The 20,393-nt window shown below is 37.9% G+C and overlaps 2 protein-coding genes across 6 annotated transcripts in view; both read left to right on the forward strand.

Moving 5' to 3' along the window:
* LOC126075173 (natural killer cells antigen CD94-like) overlaps positions 1–7,832 on the forward strand; it is a 164,379-nt gene extending 156,547 nt beyond the window's left edge. Inside the window, exons 2-6 of one of the 2 annotated variants that reach the window (XM_049882452.1) lie at positions 2,926–3,018; positions 3,171–3,233; positions 4,442–4,593; positions 6,749–6,852; positions 7,696–7,832. In XM_049882452.1, the coding sequence (XP_049738409.1) occupies positions 2,926–3,018; positions 3,171–3,233; positions 4,442–4,593; positions 6,749–6,852; positions 7,696–7,816 (533 nt within the window). In that variant the 3' untranslated portion in view covers positions 7,817–7,832. The remainder of the gene's footprint in view (positions 1–2,925; positions 3,019–3,170; positions 3,234–4,441; positions 4,594–6,748; positions 6,853–7,695) is intronic. The other variant, XM_049882453.1, reaches the window with a different exon arrangement.
* Positions 1–20,393, forward strand: part of LOC126075174 (natural killer cells antigen CD94-like) — a 188,129-nt gene that overhangs the window by 106,371 nt on the left and 61,365 nt on the right. Inside the window, exon 1 of one of the 4 annotated variants that reach the window (XM_049882457.1) lies at positions 1,350–1,367. The exons of 2 other annotated variants lie outside the window; for them this stretch is intronic. Coding sequence is in view for 1 of the 2 variants with exons in the window: in XM_049882460.1 (XP_049738417.1) it covers positions 19,647–19,653 (7 nt within the window). In the remaining variant the exon portion in view is untranslated. Of the gene's footprint in view, positions 1–1,349; positions 1,368–19,631; positions 19,654–20,393 lie in introns of those variants that run through there. One more of the 4 variants, XM_049882460.1, reaches the window with a different exon arrangement.

Here is a 20,393-nt window from a genome sequence, read left to right on the forward strand (position 1 = left end):
TATTGAATGCAGACCACACCTACAAGGAAATTCCCTTTCAATTCATTGGCTGCTCATAGTAGATCTCACCATGAAGGTGATTACATCATTACATAGGTGTTGAACTATATTGTAACTGCCAAACCACCGAGAATCATGGCCCAGCCAAGTTGAGACACAACTGTAACCATCAGGTGAGGGAGCTTTAGAGCACAAATTTCTATGTGTATTTTTGTATACATATAACAGAAATGAGGGGTCTGGTGTTTACTTTTATGTGTCAGCTTGGCTGAGCTATGATTGCCAGTGGCTTGGCCAAAAACTAGACTAGTTGCTCCTCTATAATGTAATGACTTTGTATAATGTTATCAACCAGTTGAAAGTGGTCTTTCCTTAGATTATTGTCTGCCTTCAGACTATGAATAGATACTTTGTCAGATTTCTCTCCCTCTTTGTCTCTCAGCTCTGTACTTTTCCCTCATCTGACCTACAGGTCTTGGGACACCAGCCTGCAGTAGTTTCCACCTGGTGCCTGACCTACAGATTTTGGACTTGCCAGTCCTCCACAATCCCATGAGCCAGCAGAAGACTCCAGCCTGTTGCCTGACCTATGAATTTGGAGCTTTAGAGTCCCACAATTGTGTGAGCCAGTCCCTTGAGTAAATCTCTCCCATTCTAGATACGTAGGTCTCACCAGTTCCATTTCTTTGGAGAACCCTAAGACAAGGAGATACTCTGGTTCTATGTTTTTTTCTTGTGCCAATCCAGGTTGATTTAATGAGGCTGGAATAGGAAATACAGAAATGAGACATGGTTAGAAGTCTGCTCAAAAGAAAAGAAATAAAAATCTACAGAAAATACAGACACAGAGAGATGGGTTTAATTTAAAATATATTGCTCGTGCGCCCTGGAGCAAGATTACTTAAGTTTCCAACTTAAGTAACCTTGGACAAGTTACTTTGTCTTACTTGGCCTCATTTTTCTCACTGGTAAAATAGGATATTTATAGTATCTTCCTTATCCAGTCCTTTTTTTAAACATATGAGTTAATATATGTAAAAAGATTTAAACAGTGTTTTGTGCAAACTGATTTTTTATTATTATTAAAATAGGAAAATTGTATGTATAATTTTATTGAAGTAAGTAAATTTACCTTTTGTTTGTCCATTTTTTGGATATTTTCCAAATATATATTGAAGATGACTTTGATGTTGAAACACTAAAAGTAAAAACAAAATACAAACTCCCTCTCATCTTGTTTTCTGCTAATCAAAGTGTTTCTATTGCAAAAATACAGTGAGAATTTCCTGTATTGTGATATCCGGAACATATAAGAAGCTGGTAGTTATACTGCTTCTTGCTCAGTACTACACATACGTGGCTCACCAGTAGGTGCTTCAGGAACATTCTGTAAATACACATTTTTTTTCTTTCTGTTTCTCTCTTATAATTTCTTCATGCACAACTTTTGGATTCTTTTGCTTCCAGCCCAGCTCTGTGATCGAACACCACTTTTCCGCAACAAGCACTCCTCGGGGCTTCCCTGCATCCACCTGGGACATCATCTCTCATGGCAGGTACGTGTGCCTCCAGTCAGAAAATCAACAGATAAGGGGACCCAAAACAGGCACCCCACGGACATGGCTAATTTTAGGGCAGAGCTTTAAGAGAAAGGGATATAACTGACAGAGAATTTTTTAGTCTTTCCCTATGTCAGCACCTTCTACATTTATTTCAATTTCTTGATTCATCATTCTGTAATTTATAAATAGTCTGGAAAGCTTTTCCAACAGAGGGGTTTCTTATATGGACAAGTTTAAATTCTGAATGAGAAATGAATTCCCCTGGTTATATTATGATCAATATAATTCTAGCATAGGAATAAATAGATAATGCTAAATATAAATGATACAATTCTCAAAAGCATTTAATTTTTTTTAGCGCTTGTCTTGCGACTCCCAAATCTCACGCAGACTAACGATTTGACCATTGCACTGTTGTAACTGACATTACTCTTTGGGAGCGTGCTAAAGCCAATGCAGAATCTCCTAAAGTTGAATTGTTCAGGAAAAGCCTATAAGCAAGTGATTTTGGGTAAGAGCAAAAAAATGGGTCGTTTTATATCATAATTCAATGTGCTGGGAAGTGAACTCAGCTCACCAGAGAATTACTGTCTACATTGGTTTTGGAATCTCTCATCCCCAGTTCCAAAGTGCTCCTCTCTCTTTGTCTTATACTACGTCTACAGAGCTATGAGCAGGAAAATATTCCTCAAAGCAGAGCCTGTACTGAGATTAGCAGAAAGACATACCACCAATAGTGTTATTGTCAGTGACAGTGGTAGAGTATGGTACATGAAAGACGCTGGGCTTAGACAGGATTGAATCTTATGTCTGACCTGCACACTTGCCAGATTTGATGCCTTGAGAAAACGATGTTATTCTTGGATCCTCAATTTTCTCATCTACGTAGTTGGAACCAGGCTATTTACCTTGTGTTTTTTTTCCGGAGAGAATAAAAGTAAATGCCTGTAATGTAAGCACATAAACAGAAGCTGGAGCCTCTTGACCTCTTTCTACACTAGATATCTATGTTTTTTGGCCAATTAAAAACAAATAAAAAAAAAACTACTGTTAAATTTACTTTGCAGAGTTGGTGGAGATGAAAATGAGTGGATAATCTCACTGTGGAATAATTTACCACACCAAAAAAAAAAAAAAAAAAATGTCGGTATTGAGGTTTTAAATGGAATGTCTTCCTTTTCCGATGGTTCATTGGCAGACTGATTGTGTTAGCACACAGAAGACCTAAAGACTCAAATATTTCTCTACATATCTGTGTGTGGATCCTGACACTTCTGGATTTTCTCTTATTGGTTTTGCTTTTCAGAACTATAGCCACTGCATTTCCTCTTTGAGTCTTTGGCTTTTCTCTCTTTTTCTACAGCTTTTCAGAACAACTTATGGAACCTGATTTCTGGAGCCTTGGCAGTAGTGTGCCTTTTGTTGATGGCTACTTTGGGAATTTTATTGAAAAATTGTAAGTTTTTCTAGGCATCATGCAAAGATCAGTGCTATGATAAAACTATTTAATAATATAATAATATATGATGCATTTTGCTAGTGTGTAATATTTCATGGATACACTTAAAACTGTACTTAATTACATAAATTCCTAATAATTTCTTATAGCATTTGCCACAGAAAGTACTCTGCCAACATCTTCTCCAGGATCCACCATAGAACCCCAGAGAGGTAGGCTCCAATGTTTGAAAATACTCAGTTTTGGTAGAATTTTAAATTAGACAGTTGTTTCTTGTTTTTTTTTTTTTTTTACAAAGAGGAGCGTGATGGCGTATCTCATATGGTAATATTAGTTTACTTCCCTAATTTTAGGACAGTCTCGCTCCACTGTTCTCTAATGTAAGAATGATTAAATTACATTCAAAGCACGGCATTTATATGTAAAAGGAATAAAGATAATAGTAGCATGAAATAACAGATTTCTGTCCTCTATGAATGCACATTATTAACTAACAAGTTATAAATAAACTACAGTAAATATCACAGTTAACCCTAACTCCCTGCCTGTGTCTGCCCATAGCCCTTACTTTCCGATGAAAATCCATCCTCTATGCACCTTTTCTTGCGTCATTATTTACGTCTCAGAATATAGCGCCCAGGTTTCTGCAGTTATAAAATCTACTTACCCAGTAAGAGCCGGCTTAAAGCACAGTTTCTCAATGAATAGATTTCCCCCCAGTGCACTCCAAGTTCTCTCTCCTTCTGTGGCCACATGGCATTTAATTTATCTCTTATGCAATTTCAGCGCCATTTATTTGGCTAACACGCAAGTATCTACAATGTGTCAGGTCTTCTGTTACTGAGGATAAGGAATGTTGAAGACATTACTAAACTCTATTATCAAACTTCATACCAATTGTTTTATTTCGCTTCATTTTTGGGAAAAAAAAATCCAAAACGTCAAATTCGCATCAGTATTTTTGTTGACTCAGGAAATGTGATGAAATACTTTCCTCTTTTAAATCATCTCCCTTTGATCTGGTTAACTCCTATTTGTACTGTGCAGCTCAGCTTTGGGTCACTTCCTCAAAACAGATTCTTTTAACCTTTCTCTATCCCATACCCTGTTGTGTGTTCTTTTAATATATTATGCTTTTTGTATACTTACCAGAATTATCATAAAATATGATCGATAAATGATGGGTAATTGTATGTCTTACTCTATCTCTAGAATATAATCTCCATGAGGAAAATGATCACATCTGACTTGCTCACATTTACAATCCTGAGCATAGCAAACCGCAGTGTATTTAGTAGTACGTGCTCAAGACTATTTGTAGAGAAAAAAATAAATAGCAAATGGTGTTTGAATGAATAAGCAGCAGTACAAATACTTGAAATCTCCAAAGTCATCAATCATATTTTGTTTTTTTTCTTAGGCTCTGGCTGCTGTCCTTGCCAAGAGAAGTGGATTGGGTACCGATGCAATTGTTACTTCTTTTCCAATGAACAAAAAACTTGGGCAGAAAGTAGGGATTTCTGTGCTTCTCACAATTCCAGTCTACTTCAGCTGGAAAGCAAAGATGAATTTGTATGTACTCGTGTTTCCACATTTCTTTGTTCCAGAAAACATAATATCTAAGTAAGCTGAAGATTTTGAACCAAGTCTTTAATCAGAGAGTAAATGGTGGTCATATTTGAACAAAGATTATTAACTGTCTGTACTTTGAAGCAATCATTATAAAACCTACATGACATTACTAAAAGAATTACATCTAGGAATAAAATCAATATGCCAAATGAAGTCAAAGGAATTTTCTGGATGGCTTCAAAGTAATAGATCATTGTTTAACTCATTTTATTCAAAGATCCAACTAAATGACTTTGGAATATTTAGTTCTTTGAATTTATAAATTCTTTTATGATTACATAGCTCTGTCAAGTTTCTGGAATACAATGAAGGGCCAATATAGAGGGTATGGTCATAAAAATTACCAAATTCTAAGAAAATTCCTAAGGTCCCATTCCTAAGAAAAGTGATCCAACAGAATGCAAAAATTGTCAAGCAATATCATTAACATCACATGCACGTAAAGTTTTGCTGAAGATCGCTCAAAAATGGCTTCAGCAGTACATCAGCAGAGAACTTCCAGAGATTCAAGCCCAATTCAGAGGAGAATGTGGAATGAGGGATATGATTGCTGATGTCAGATTGGTCTTGGCCGAAAACAGAGAATACCAGAAAAATGTTTGCCTGTGTTTTTTTGACTATGCAAAGGTGCGTGCATCGTAACAAATTGTGAATAACGTTATGAAAAACGGGAATTCTAGAACACTGAATTGTGCTCATGAGGAATCTATACATAGACCAAGAAGCAGCCGTTTGAAGAGAACAAGGGGATATTGTTGGTTTAAAGTCAGGAAAGGAGTGCGTTAAGGCTGTATCCTTTCACCATACTTAGTAAAATGTATGTGGAGAAAACAATCTGAGAAGCTGGAATATATGAAGAAGAATGTGGCATTAGGATTGCAGTAAGACTCTTTAACAACCTGTTATATGCAGATGACACAAACTTTCTAGTTGAAAGTGAAGAGGACTTGAAGAACTTACTGATGAAGATCAAAGACCACAGCCTTCAGTATGGATTATATCTCAACATAAAGAAACCCAAAATCCTCACAACTGGACCAATAAGCAACATCATAATAAACAGAGAAAATAGTGAACTTGCTAAGGATTTCATTTTATTTGGATCCACAATCAACGCCCTTGGAAGCAGCAGTCAAGAAATCAAACAACATATTGTGTTTGGCAAATCTGCTGCAAAAGACTTGTTTGAAGTGTTGAAAAGCCCAGGTGTCACTTTGAGGACTAAGGTGCGCCTGACCCATACCCCAGTATTTTCATGTGCATCATATGCGTGCACAATGGACAATGAATAAGGAGGACCTAAGAGGAATTGATGCCTTTGGATTATCATGTTGTTTAAGAATATTGAATATACCATGGCATGTCAGAAGCAAGAACAAATCTGTCTTGGAAGAAGTACAGCCAGAGTGCTCCTTGGAAGTGAGGATGGAGAGACTTGGTTTCACATACTTTGGACATGTTATCAGGAGGGACCGGTCCCTGGAGAAAGACATCATGCTTGGTAAACTAGAGGGTGAGCTAAAAAGAGGAAGACCCTCAGCGAGATGGATTGGCACAGTGGCTGCAACAACGGACTCAAGCTTAACAAAGATTGTGAAAATGGCCCAGGACCGGGCAGTGTTTTGTTGCAACCTACTTGACAGCAGCTAACAACAACACAGAAAAAGTATAAATTGCCCTAGATGTATGCAGAGACTGAGCTGAATAAAGGCTGAGTAGGTCATACCCAGGAGATTTATCCCTCGAGATAGTGTTGATTTTACAAATTTTCAGGCCGGGATTTCTGATCCCCTGTAAAGGGTATCTTCATGAGGACTCTAACTCATGGAATATGTAATGTTTTCTATATTTTTGTAACAACGTTTTTAGACCTTTAGAGAGATTTTGTGGTATTTTTCCTCCATAAGTGAATGAGGGTGTTAAAAGAGTAATACGAGCCACAGAGCTGTACCTTCTAAATTAGAAGTCAATGATGAATTCAGTTTGTGCGATTGATAGGCTGATTCTGATGCTCTGACATTAACTTTCGTAAAAGCACACTGTTCCCAGAGTACATTTAAGTTAGATTACAGTGTTTGTCTCTGTTTCCAAACAGAGCTTTAGGATTTCCGGTGGACGTTATTACTGGATTGGACTCACTTACAATGAAAGACGTGGTGCGTGGCTGTGGGAGGACGGCTCTGCCCTCTCCCGGGATCTGTAAGTTTCTGGCAGCCTGGTGCTGCCTTTTCTATGCTTCCTGAGTTTATGCTTAGATCTCATCAGTGCAGGTAACACCCAGGAGCACTGCAGTAATCGCATGCCCAGGGTGTGAGGTTACAGAAAAGAGAATAGTGTAGCAGAATACAATTGCAGGCCAATCCAGAAAATTCAAGTTCATGCTCAGGTCACATGAACTTTAGTGTTCTTGGGCCCATAAAATAACTTTTGACATTTTTTTTTTTCCATTTTTCCTTGGAGCAAACACATAGACATATACGTACAGGCACACATCCTCACATCCTCACATACACCCGAGCGCTGACTCAGCAGTCCCGGCAGTCCAGATACAGCAGGATATGCCTTCCTTTCTTTATTCTGGGAGACCCAAAATTCTCAACATACTTCCAATGTTTCAAATATTCTGGGTTTATCATCTGTATGTTTGTCAATTTTAAATCTTTTTTTTCATTCCTAAACACCTAATTTCCACATAATACAATGATGAATATTAAGCTCTGATTTCTCTAGATTAAATTAAGTAATGCATTTTTAAGCAAAATAAAAGTATATTATGTATCAAAATGATTAACAACAAAGACAAGAATAGTAACAAAAAATTTCTAGTCAGAATACTATTTATTTTAGAGGGAGTAACTAAGTTTGTGCAACAATGCAATCTGAAATCTGAAAACCATGGTTATTAAAGAAAAAAGAATGATTCAGTATGTTAATATCTCACTGAAATGCTTCTGAAATTTCTATCATTAATCTGAATCATCATTGCACCTGAGCATTTCCATACCCTTTTCTCAGATGCTAATATTTTTGTCTTCATTACAGATTTCCATCGTTTCCACCTCTGAATCCACAGAACTGCACAGTGTATAAGCCACGCGGTACTATTGTAGATCAAGAATGTAAGAACAAATATGGTTTTATCTGCAAGCATCGGCATATTTAAGTGTTTCTTGGGGTTGGGGAGCAATGCAGGGTCAGGTTTACCTTTTATCTCTTCTATTGTTACTAATTATCTACTTACGTCTATAAATTTTTCAATTTTTTGTCTTTTCATACAATTTGTACATATTTGAATCCATGTGTTTTAAAATTGATTAAATTTCTGTGCCTGTACTTGAATTTATTAAGTATCAAAATAATGTTATCAATGTTTTTATTTTATTTTGTGTGTTTAATTTTAAATGTATTGTAGTTTCATAGTTTCATGCATCTTTTCTTGCAAGTTATCTCTTCACAAATTTAAGTAAAACTTACAACACCAAATAATGTATATCAACATTATATCGGTGCTTCATACGGCATACTAAATTGGAAAGGCCCGTGTTCACCACTCTAAAAGTAAAAATACTTTTAATGCTTTTTGTTATAACTTTCTGGAAATAAATGAATATTTTTGCTTAAAGCTGAAAGTCCCAGTGCTGTATGCTAGATGACAGTTTCCTCACATGTGTTATCCAGATTCAGAGCAAAACAAATCTTTTCTCTTTTCCACAATACTCTAAATTCTGAAGAACAACTGAAGTTTTTGGTCATTACTTTGAAATACATGTTTTCAATATGATTGCTTCCACATTTTGCAAGAGAAATGAGAATCCAAGTAGTCGAAGGTGCTCAGAACTTTCTTACCCCATTTTTATCCATCAGTAAGAGAGTCAGTTACATGTGCATTGAAGATCTTACCATCAAATCTATCAGAAAAAAATTTTTCCTAAAAGTCTTGCATTGAATACTACATAATTCACCTTCTTCTTTTTTTTTGGTGAGCAGATCAAATTACCATTTGATGGTTGTTTGAAAGAGTCAAAAAAAAAAAAAAAAAGGGCGGAAATAATGATAAGGTCTGATGCCAGGGCTTGGTTCGTATTTTACTGATCTAACAGTAAGCCACCAAAAGCCAATCCCTTTTCATGACTGTTGCATATGTGTTTTCATCAATTTGGAGCGACTTCCTTATTTGCTTTATAGATTTATATTTCAAATAAATGGAAACAATCGATATCTAATAATTGATCTCAATATATAGAGAGTCAAGTTGTCTTAGTTATCTAGTGCTGCTATAACAGAAATACCACAAGTGGATAGCTTTAACAAAGAGAAGTTTATTCTCTCACAGCCCAGTAGGCTAGAAGTCCAAATGCAGGGCGCCAGCTCCAGGGGAAGGATTTCTTGCTCTGTTGGTTCTGGAAGAAGGTCCTTGTCCTCCGTCTTCCCTTGGTCTGGGAGCATCTCAGCACAGGAACCTTAGGTCCAAAGATGCTCTCTGCTCCCGGTGCTGCTTTCTTGGTGGTATGCAGTCCCCAGGTCTCTCTGCTAGGTTCTTTCCTTTATATCTTCAGAAGAGACTGGCTTAAGACACTATCTAATCTTGGAGATCCCATCAACATAACTGCCACTAATCCATCTCACTAACATCATAAAAAAAAAAAAAAAAAAGGATTTCCTACACATAGGGAAATCACATCAGGTGACAACATGGGAGACAATCATACAGTACAGGAAATCAGGACCTAGCCAAGTTGACAGATATTTTGGGGGCACACAATTCAATCCATGACACAAGAAGAGGAAAGAATCTATTAGATTTTATTTCCTAAAGAATAAATAAAATAGGACTACAATACTGAACTCCTCACACTCTTCTATGATAATTCGCTTAGGAAAAATGCACACAAATTATCTGATGAAAGATATGGAGTTTAAAACACTTGACATCTGACTAGAGAAATTATGTGTGACACTTTCTGAATATTTACAATCTTCTGGTTTTATTGTTTATGTGTTTTTAAAGTAATACACTTTCAGTTCAACTAAAAACCAAAACAATACTGTAGAGGCATATAATGAAAATCAAGTTCCATGTCTCAAGTGTACCATCTGCCTGTCCTCCTCCCATGAGGCACAGTTTTCTGGTTTGATTTTGCTGTTTATAGTGGTTTTCTCTGTAAGAGCAAGAGAAAGCTCACTGTTTATATGTAGCCACATCCAAGTATAGGTTCAAGGTTGTTCTCTTTCATGTCATTACTCTCTCAGGTGTTTTAAGCCGCATCTGAGAGATCACAGACATTTATTACAGTTCCAAGAGGAGGGGAAACAGATGGTGTTAAATATGATGGGAGATGTCTACTTTTAGAGGGCAATTCATGCTAAAATTTATCTCAGCTGGAAGAAGGAAATTCCTCTTGCCTCCTATTTACAGTTGAGATGTTTCTTCAACTTCCATATCACTTCAGGGCACTGATAACAGAAGGTGTTGACTTGAATGTAGATATTCGTCATCCAAGGGAGAGTATCTTTCTCACAGCATGACCATATTATACTGAATGCGCTCAGTCCAGGTCTACCTGAGTGCTTTCTCTCATCTTTTAAAGTTTTCAGCAAGGGGGAAGGAGTGTTTTTTTATAGGCAGGGCTTTCTATCAGCTGTTTTTTTTTATGTGACATGAAATCTCTTATACTCTCTGGGGAAAGACACTTTGTTTTTTCCTCTTCTTTGAAACAGGCTAATGTACACGGAAGTATCTAGTTGAGTGAATATCTCTGTGTTGGGTGTAGAAAAGAGGTAAGAAAATGTAGAAAATACACACACATGCAAAATAAGAAAATGTGATTGCCACATGTGAGTTTATACTTACGTAAGTTAACCCTGTCATCACCACTGTATCTCTTTTGTATTGCTATCTAACCAATTACCATACATTTAGAGATTTGAAACAGCACGCTTTTTATTACAGTTTCCCTTGGGCAGAACAGCTTACCTGGGTCATTTGCTCAGGGTCACACAAGGCTGTAGTCAAGGTCTTGACCAGACTGCATTCTCAGCTGGAACTCTTGTAAAAGCTTATTCAGGTCGTTGGCAGAATTTAATTCCTTGTGTTTTTCTGACGAGGCTCTCAGGAACTAGTGGCTACCCCCTCCACAGGCAATTCACTTCATGGCTGCTTGCATCTTCAAAGCCAGAAGAAAAGCATTTCTGATTTCTTCAGTCCCTGACCTCTAGAATCAATTTATGTGATTGGATCAGGCCCGTCCAGTATTACCTCCCTTTCGATTAACTCAAAATCAACTTAATTATATCCGAACAATTTTCTCACCTTTGCCATGTAACCTAATCTCATCACAGGGTGACATTCCATCCTATTCACTAGTCCCACCCTCACTTAAATGGGGCAGGTTATAGAGGACATTTATACCAGGAAGCAGGACTCTTAGGGACCATCTTAGAGTATTTCCTACCACATCAACTGTCTTAGTTATCTAGTGCCACTATAACAGAAATACCACAAGTGGGTGACATTAACACACAGAAATTTTTTTTTTTTTTTTTTTTTTCTCACCGTTAGGAGGCTAGAAGTCCATATTCAGGATGCTGGCTTTAGGGGAAAGCTTTCTCTGTCAGCTCTGGAGAAAGGCTGCTGTTCCTTCAGCTTCTGCTTCCCAGTTCCTTGGAAATCTCCATGTGTCTTGGTATCTATCTGACTCCATCTCTGCTCACTGGCTTGCTTGTTTCATCTCTTAGATCTCAAAAGGGATTGACTCAAAGTACACCCTTTAGGCTAACTCTGTTTCGTTAACATAGCAAAGAAAAGCCATTCTGAAATCGGATTATAACCACAGGCATAGAGGTTAGAATTTACAACACATATTTTTGGGGGACACAATTCAATCCATAACATCAACATACACCTAAGAAAATGAAGCTTTTTTTCATATTTTATTAAATTTAATCATTGCCTTTTGAATCTTGATACCTGAGAATGTAAATCATATATTCTGCAACAAGTAACTCTATTCAATTTTTCCCAATATATTAATTCTTAACTGCTCCATAGTGACATCTACAACCTCACATAGTATACCCGAGAAGGATGGAGTTATTTTAGCCATAGGAACTGGGGCAATTCTTTTCTTATCTTTAGGGATGCCTAACATCGTTCTCTTATTCCTGGTGGACACAAGGGTGGTGGACTACTGACTAACCATCTAACTAACTAACTAACCAATTTATAGTGTGCTACTTAAAGGGGACAATTTGCTTACTCATACCTTGTACCTGAGACAACTAGTTAGATACCCAGTCTTCACCACCTGAAACTGCTGGAGCTCTCCTAAAATCATGTTTTATCACACAGATATCAGCAGTTCAGTCTGAAGATGAAGCATGTCTTTGTGCAATTAAGAAAGATATTGGGAGGCTATTATTGAATGTCTCTTGGATCCCCACTGCTTACATAAATTCCATTTTTCATGTGTATCACATTTTTCTTTTTAATTCATTGAAAGCACTATCTGAGTATGTTCCATTGAGCTTTATAATTCCTTTCAATTATCTAACCCTGAGAAATCTTTGGGACACCTACACATTCTTTTCCATTTCCATAGTTTTGAGCATTTTCTTTTTATGCCTTAGTGCAAGGATTAAAAACATTTTGTGAAAATGCTGTATAGGAAATATTTTCATCTTTGTGTGCTAGTCTCTGTTTCAACACCTCAGCTCAGCCATTGCCTTGCTAAAGATGTCATAGACAATAAGTAAGTAAATGGTGTGGTGGTGTTCCAAAAAACTTTATGTACAAAAACAGATGGTATGTTGGATTTCGCCTATAGTTTGCGGCTTGCCAACCTCTGTCAAAAAGTACAAATGAGGATATAAAAGCACAAACCCTATTCTCTACTTTGCCTTACCTTTTTCCAGGTCATTTCTTAACAGTTGGAAATGGACCTGTACATTTTTCAATATAAAAACAGTTTTGTCTTTGATTATCAGTCTGTGGTTACCAGGCTGCAATATTCCACCAACAATCCTCACCTTCTGGTGTTTGTGTCATTCTATAATTTCCTCCCACATGGTATTAGATTTGATCTGTACGACCAATGGAACAACAGTACAAATGATGGCATGTTTCTTCTGAGACTAGGTCATAAAAGAAAGTGTGAATTCTGCTTCTTTTCTTTCTTCCAGATCACATGATCTGGGGGAAGGCAGTTAGCAAGTTGTGAGCCACCCTGGCTAGGGGACTGTGTGGTGAGGAATGGAAGCCTCCTATGGAAAGTCAGAAGGAACTGAGGCCTCTTGGCAGGAGCCATGTCAGTGAGCCTTCTTGGAAACCGACCCTCCAGCCAGAGTCAAGCCTTCAGGTGACTACAGCCCAGCAGACATCCTGACAGCAACAAGAGATCCTGAGCTAGATCCACCCCTAAAGCTGTTTAGGATTCCTGTCCTTCAGAAACAGTGTGAAATAATAAATGCTTGTTGTTTATTTATTTGTGTAAACTTAGGGAATGACACCTATGAACCTCGTCCACACCTGGATCTCATGAGTTTCTGGACTTAGAGCTGATGATGTAATAGGGTGATACTTTTGGGGGCCACAGAAGGGGATGAATGTATATTGCATGTGAGAAGGGCAGAAAGGTTTGGTGACCAAAGGCTGGACTCCTATATTCAGCCTCCTAGATGGCCCCTAATGGTCCCCACCTCCTGATAGTCACACCCTTTTAAAATAATCAACGATATTCTGTTAAGGTTGATCTGTGTGAGCAATAGAATATGGCCAAAGTTATGGGATAACATTTATGATGACAGGTCATAAAAGACAGTGAGGCTTCTATATTCCAAGGTGCTTGGGAAAATTTAGAATCTCACCAGCAGTTTGTGAGTTGTATTGCTCCTTTTCCTCTTCAATACATACTAAGCAAACAAACAAATAAACAAGCAAACCCGTTGTGGTGAAGTTGATTCCAACTCATAGCAACCATATAGGAGAGCGTAGAACTGCCCCCTAGGCTTTCCAAGGCTGTAAACTTTACGGAAGCAGACTGCTACTTCTTTCTCCCAAGAAGCGAGAGCTTTCAGTTTGTAGCTGAGCACTTTATCCACTATGCCACCCAGGCTCCTGTTAGTGAAGCTCTCACACATCACCTTCATCCTTCATCAATGTAGATAACACACTTATCACCCCAGAAAGTCTCCTAGTCACCCCAAGTACTACTTGGCTCCTGCTCCTATCCACACAGATGACCACTGCATGGCATTTTGTTGGTATAGATTTTCATTTTCTAAAGCTTTGTGTGTGTGTATATATATATATATATATATACACACACACATATATAAGTAATATATAAGTAAAAAATTAAAAACAAATATATATATTGCTGTCAATTTGATTCCAACTTATAGTGACCCCAAAAGGTTTTCAAAGCACTTTATGAAAGTGGACTACCACATCTTTCTTCCACAGGGCCGCTGGTGGTTTCCAACTGCTGACCTTTCAGTTAGCAGTCAATGGTTTTAACCACTGCACCATCAGGACTCCAGAGATATATAATATGTATATGTAGATGTACATGAGTGTGTGTGTGTGTGTGTGTGTGTGTGTGTGTATGTAAAACCAAACACATTGCCATCAAGTCAACTCTGACTCATAATGACCTTTTAGGACAGGTTAGAGCTGTCTCATAGAGTTTCCAAGGCTGTAAATTTTTATAGAAGCAGACTGCCACGTCTTTCTCCTTTGGAGCATGGCTGGTAGGTTAGGACCACCAATCTTTCAGTTAGCAGTCAAACATTTAATCACTGCACCACCAGGTCTTGAGAGAGAGACAGAGAGAGAGGGAAAGACCCTGGGTGTGCAATTCTAATCTGATACACATGGGGGCACCATTAGAAATAACTGACTCAATGGCAAATGTTTTTTTCATATGTATACTTATTTATGTGGTGTGTGTTTGTGTGCGTATGCATATATCTGTAACTTGAGGCTGGAGTTCTTCTACTGGAAATGTCTTAATGATTTTTTCACTTCTGAGTCAATGAACTAAGGAAAGAATGAATAATTTAAATATCATAAAACATGGTTCTGAAAAATTAGAATAATTCTCTCAAAATAACTGATCCTGATAGTGTTAAAAGTATAGTAATAACCCCTTTTTCTGTCTATTCTGTCACAATTTTCACAAATTTGTTACATCTGAATAAAAAACCGTAGGCAAAATCTTAAGCTCCTACAAATTAAGTCATTTTTATATTGGACAGAAAATGAGCAAAATTAAGCAGCTTTCTGCTGGTATGGTTTTGTCCAGCACAAAAACCAAGAAAGGGTAGATTCTGTGGTGTATGTATACAGTGGAATACTTTGCAATGATAAAGAATAATGAAGAGTGTGTGAAACATAATGTGGGTGAATCTAGAGGATGTTATGCTGAGTGAAATAAATCAATCACATAAGAACAAATGTTGCATGATACTACTTTATAAAAATTCAAGAATAAGTTTACACATAGAAAGCAAGATTTTCTGATGGCTACCAGGGGTAGAGTAGACTCGAGTTAATTCTGGTAAAGGCAGCACAAAATATTGGAGAAGTCAGCACAATGTGACCAAGGTAAGTGAAGACACTGAGGGATACCTAAGAAGAAAGGACAACTATGGTAGATGCTATAACATACACAATTCTGCAACAGCAGTAATGACAACCACAATTTTGTGAGTGGTTATACAGGTAGATATGTATGTTACATAGGTGCGGAGGGTGTATGGGAGTACCTGTGCCTGCATATATATGTATAGTTGTGAGAATTTATATATACATGTCTCTATCTGCTTCATATATATTCATACATATAATAGAGCACATAGAAGGCACTGTTATAGGAACATTTTAGGCATATACCCAAACACTTGGTGGGACTAAGTTACTGGGCTTGAAGGCTAAGGACCATAGTCCTAGGGGACAACTAGGTCAATTGACATAACACAGTTCATAAAGATAATGTTCTACGTAGTTGTTTGGTGAGTAGTGTCTGGGATCTTAAAAGCTTGCGAGTGATCATCTAAGACACAGCTAAAGGTTTCTTCCCTTCTGGAGCAAAGGAGAGTGAAGGAAACCAAAGATTCAAGGAAGCAAATAGTCCATAGGACTAATGGCCCACATGAACGACAGCCTCCTTTGGCTTGAGTCAGAAGAACTAATAGTGCCTGGCTGCCACTAGCTACCACCCTGACCAGGCATACAATGGAAGATGCTGGTTAGAATGGGAGAAAAATGTCGAACAAAACTCAAATTTATAAATGAAAAGACCAAACTTATTGAACTGATAGAGACTGGAAGAACCCCTGAGACTATCACCTTAAGATGCCCTTTTAACCTGGAACTGAAGCCACTCCCAAGGTCACCTTTCAGCCAAATAGTAGACTGACCTATAAAATAAACAATAACAAGAGTGAAGAACGTGCTCCTTAGAACAATCAACTATATGAGAACAAACAGGCAACATTCGCCCAAAAACAAAGATGAAAGTCAAGCAGGGACACGGGAACTGTAGGACCGGAAATGAGGAAGACATGGTGGAAATGGGGCAAGTGCTGACATGTTGCTGGGGGCAGCAACCAATGTGACGGGAAAAATTGTATATAAATTGTTGAATGGAACACTAATTTGTTCTGTAAACTTTCACCTAAAACAGTATAAAATGTTCCAAAAAAAGGGGTGGGTAGATTTCAAATTAGGCAAAGAATCAGTTATAAACATCATGTCTCTCAACTTGGATTTGCATGAAAGCTAGATGAAGGAAATTTCATATTCACATTCTTCAGTGAGGATCTAGATTTTAGCAATTATGGTGGTTGAGTAAAAGCAACTTTATAAACACAATGTACAGAAATTAAAAAAATGGAAAATTTTTTTATTTCAAGGAGGCTGAGAAATCAAGCCACAAATCTTGTTTTCGCTGAAAAGCTCATCTTTACAAAAAGGTTCATCTATAGGAATAGTAAAAAAAACAAACTAGTTTTTGTTCGAGCATTGGTGGGGAAGTGCTTAAGAGCCACGGTTGCTAAACAAAAGGGGACAGCTCGAATCCAATAGCTGATCCTTAGAAACCCTATGGGGTAGTTCTACTCTGTCCTATTGGTTTGCTAGGAGTCAGAATTGACTCAGTGGCAATGGGTTTGGTTTTTGGTTTTGGTTAGTTATCACCAAGGTGACTCTGACTCATAGCTACCCTATGTGTATCAGAGTAAAACTATACTCCATAGGATTTTCAATATCTGATATTCTGGAAGTAGATTGCTAGACCTTTCTTCCAAGGTGCATCTGGGTAGAGTTGAACTTCCAACCTTTCAGTGAGCAGCCAAGTCTGTTAACATTTTGCATCCACAGGAATATTATACTGCTTAAAAACAAAACAAAAACCCACAAAACATGTTTTGGAGTTTGCTTTTACATGAGAATGAATGGTAGATGGTATGTCAGACTAAATTATAAATCAAAGGTTCCTGCACTCAAGACACACAGTCTACCTATCTATCTTACATTTGAAAGGCACACTAATGTCCTCTTTTGAAGACATAAGAGTGTTAACTGAAATAAAAGAATATTATCTGAATGAAATGACACAATAAACCATTACAATAATTAACATATTAGTAAAAATAGGGTTTATTAGAACAGCTACAGTCATGTCCAAAGGATCTTAAGGGATTGGAATATTGGAGAGTAAGGTGTTGAAACAAGATTTCAAGGCAAAGTGAGTGAAGTATTGAAGGGTGGCCTTAAACCAGGTGTTTTTTGCTGAGTTAAAAGCTTGCGAGTGATCATCTAAGACACAGCTAAAGGTTTCTTCCCTTCTGGAGCAAAGGAGAGTGAAGGAAACCAAAGATTCAAGGAAGCAAATAGTCCATAGGACTAATGGCCCACATGAACGACAGCAAAACCGGTGAAGCATATATATACATATATATGAAACCCTGGTGGCATAGTGGCTAAGTGCTACAGCTGCTAACCAAAAGGTCAGCAGTGTGAATCCACCAGGCGCTCCTTGGAAGCTCTATGGGGCAGTTCTACTCTGTCCTATAGGGTAGCTATAAGTCGGAATCTCTTTGATGGCAACAGGTTTCATTTTTTCAGCTTACATATAAATATATATATAGAGAGAGATTTACATCACGGAAATTGTTCACATGGTTGTAGAGGCTACAAAGTCCCAAGTCCATGAGTCAGGCTGGAGGCTTCTCCTGACTCATGTAGCTGAGATCTGCAGGTCAGACAACAGTCTTCTAGCTCATAGGCTGTGGACGCTGATAAATCCCAAGATTGGCAGGTAAGCTCCCGGCTCAAGTCCCAAAAACTGAAGGGTAGATGAACAGAACAGGAGTCAACTGCAGGATCCAGAGTGAGGAAAAGTCAGCAGCTTTGGCAGAAAGTCCACATACATGAATCCAGGTCACACCTCCAAGGAAATTCCCTTTCAACTCATCAACCGCTCATGGCGGGTCACATTACGGAGGTGATCACCTCATTACATAGCTATCGAACTACATCATAATGGCAAAACCACTGAGATTCATGGCCCAGCCAAGTAGACACACAACTTTAACCATCAAATCAGGTGAGAGAGCTTTAGAGCACAGATGTGTGTGTGTCTTTGTATGCATACAAAACTAATGAGAGATCTGATGTTTAATTGTATGTGTCAACTTGGCTGAGCTATGATTGCCAGTGGTTTGGCCAAATATTAGACTAGTTGCTGATCTATAATGCAATGTAATACAATGTAAAGGCCTTGTATATTGTAATCTAATGTAATCGATCAACCAGTTGAAAGTGGTCTTTCCTTAGGTTATTCTCTGCCTTCAGACTATGAATAGATACTTTGTCAGAGCTCTCTCCCTCTTTCTCTCTCAGCTCTGTACTTTCCCCTCATCTGACCTACAGGTCTTGGGATACAAACCTGCGGTAGTTTCCACCTGGTGCCTAATCTACAGATTTTGGACTTGCCAGCCACCCACAATCCCGTGAGCCAGCAGAAGCCTCCAGCCTGTCACCTGACTTTCAAGCCCCATAATTGTGTGAACAAGTCCCTTGAAGTAAATCTTTCTCATTCTAGATACATAGGTCTCACCAGTTCTGTTTGTTTGGAGAATCCTGAGACAAGAAGATACACTGGTATTACGTTTTTTTCCTTTGCCAATCCTGGCTGATTTAATGAGGCTGGAATGGGAAGCACAGAAATGAGACATGGTTAGACCAACTACTCTGTGCAAAAGAAAAGAAATAACAATCTACAGAAAATCTAGACACGGAGACATGGGTTTGATTTAAAAGGTATTACTCGTGTACCCCAGAGCAAGATTGCTTAGGTTTCCAACTTAAGTAACCTTGGACAAGTTATTTAGCCCTACTTGGCCTTATTTTTCTCATTGGTAAAATAGGATATTTATAGTATCTTCCTCATCCAGTCATTTTCATAAACATATGAGTTAATATATGTAAAATGATTTGTTTTAAACAGTGTTTTCTGCGCAGTAAATTATTATTATTATTAAAATAGGGAAGTTATATGTAGAATTTTATTGCAGTAAGTAAATTTACCTTTTGTTTGTCCATTTTTTGGATATTTTACAAACGTATTTTGAAGATGACTTTGATGTTGAAACACTAAAAGTAAAAACAAAACACAAACTCCCTCTCATATTCTTTTCTGCTAATCAAAGGGTTTCTATTGCAAAAATACAGTGAGAATTTCCTGTATTGTGATATCCGGAACATTTTAGAAGCTGGTAGTTTTACTGCTTCTTGGTCAGTACTACACATATGTGGCTCACCAATAGATGATTCAGGAACATCCTGTAAATACACATTTGTTTCTTTTAAATTACTTCACGCACAGCTTTCGGATTCCTTTGCTTCCAGCCCAGCTCTGTGATCTAGCACCACTCTTCCCCAACAAGCACTCCTCGCGGCTTCCCTGCATCCACCTGGGACATCATCTCTCATGGCAGGTACGTGTGCCTCCAGTCAGAAAATCAACAGATAAAGGGACCCAAAACAGGCACCCCACGGACATGGCTAATTTTAGGGCAGAGCTTTAAGAGAAAGGGATATAACCGACAGAGAATTTTTTAGTCTTTCCCTGTGTCAGCACCTTCTACATTTATTTCAATTTCTCGATTCATCATTCTGTAATTTATCAACAGTCTGGAAAGTTTTTCAACAGAGTGCCTTCTGATAGGTCTAAATTCTGAATGAGAAATGAATTCCCCTGGTTATATTATGATCAATATAATTCCAGCATAGGAATAAAAAGATAATGGCAGATGTAAATGATACAATGCTTAAAAGTGTTCAACTCTTTTTCTTTAGCACTTGCCTTGCTTCTCCCAAATCTCACCCAGACTAACGGTTTAAACACTGTACTACTGGCACTGACATTCCTCTTTGGGACTGTGCTAAAGAAAATGCATCGTCTCCTAAAGTTGAATTGTTTCAGGAGAAAGGCTATAACCAAGTAATTTTGGGTAAGAGCAAAAAAAAAGGTTTGTTTCTATATCACAGTTCAATGTACCAGGAAGTGAACTCAGCTCACCAGAGAATTACTCTCTACATTGGTTTTAGAATCTGTCATCCCCAGTTCCAAAGTGCTCCTCTCCCTTTGTGTTATACTAGGTCTACAGAGCTATGGGCAGCTAAACATTTCTCAAATCAGAGCCTGTACCGAGATTAGCAGAAAGACATACTACCA

Source organism: Elephas maximus, chromosome 4 (genome assembly GCF_024166365.1).
Source record: "Elephas maximus indicus isolate mEleMax1 chromosome 4, mEleMax1 primary haplotype, whole genome shotgun sequence".
NCBI classification, from domain to species: domain Eukaryota; kingdom Metazoa; phylum Chordata; class Mammalia; order Proboscidea; family Elephantidae; genus Elephas; species Elephas maximus.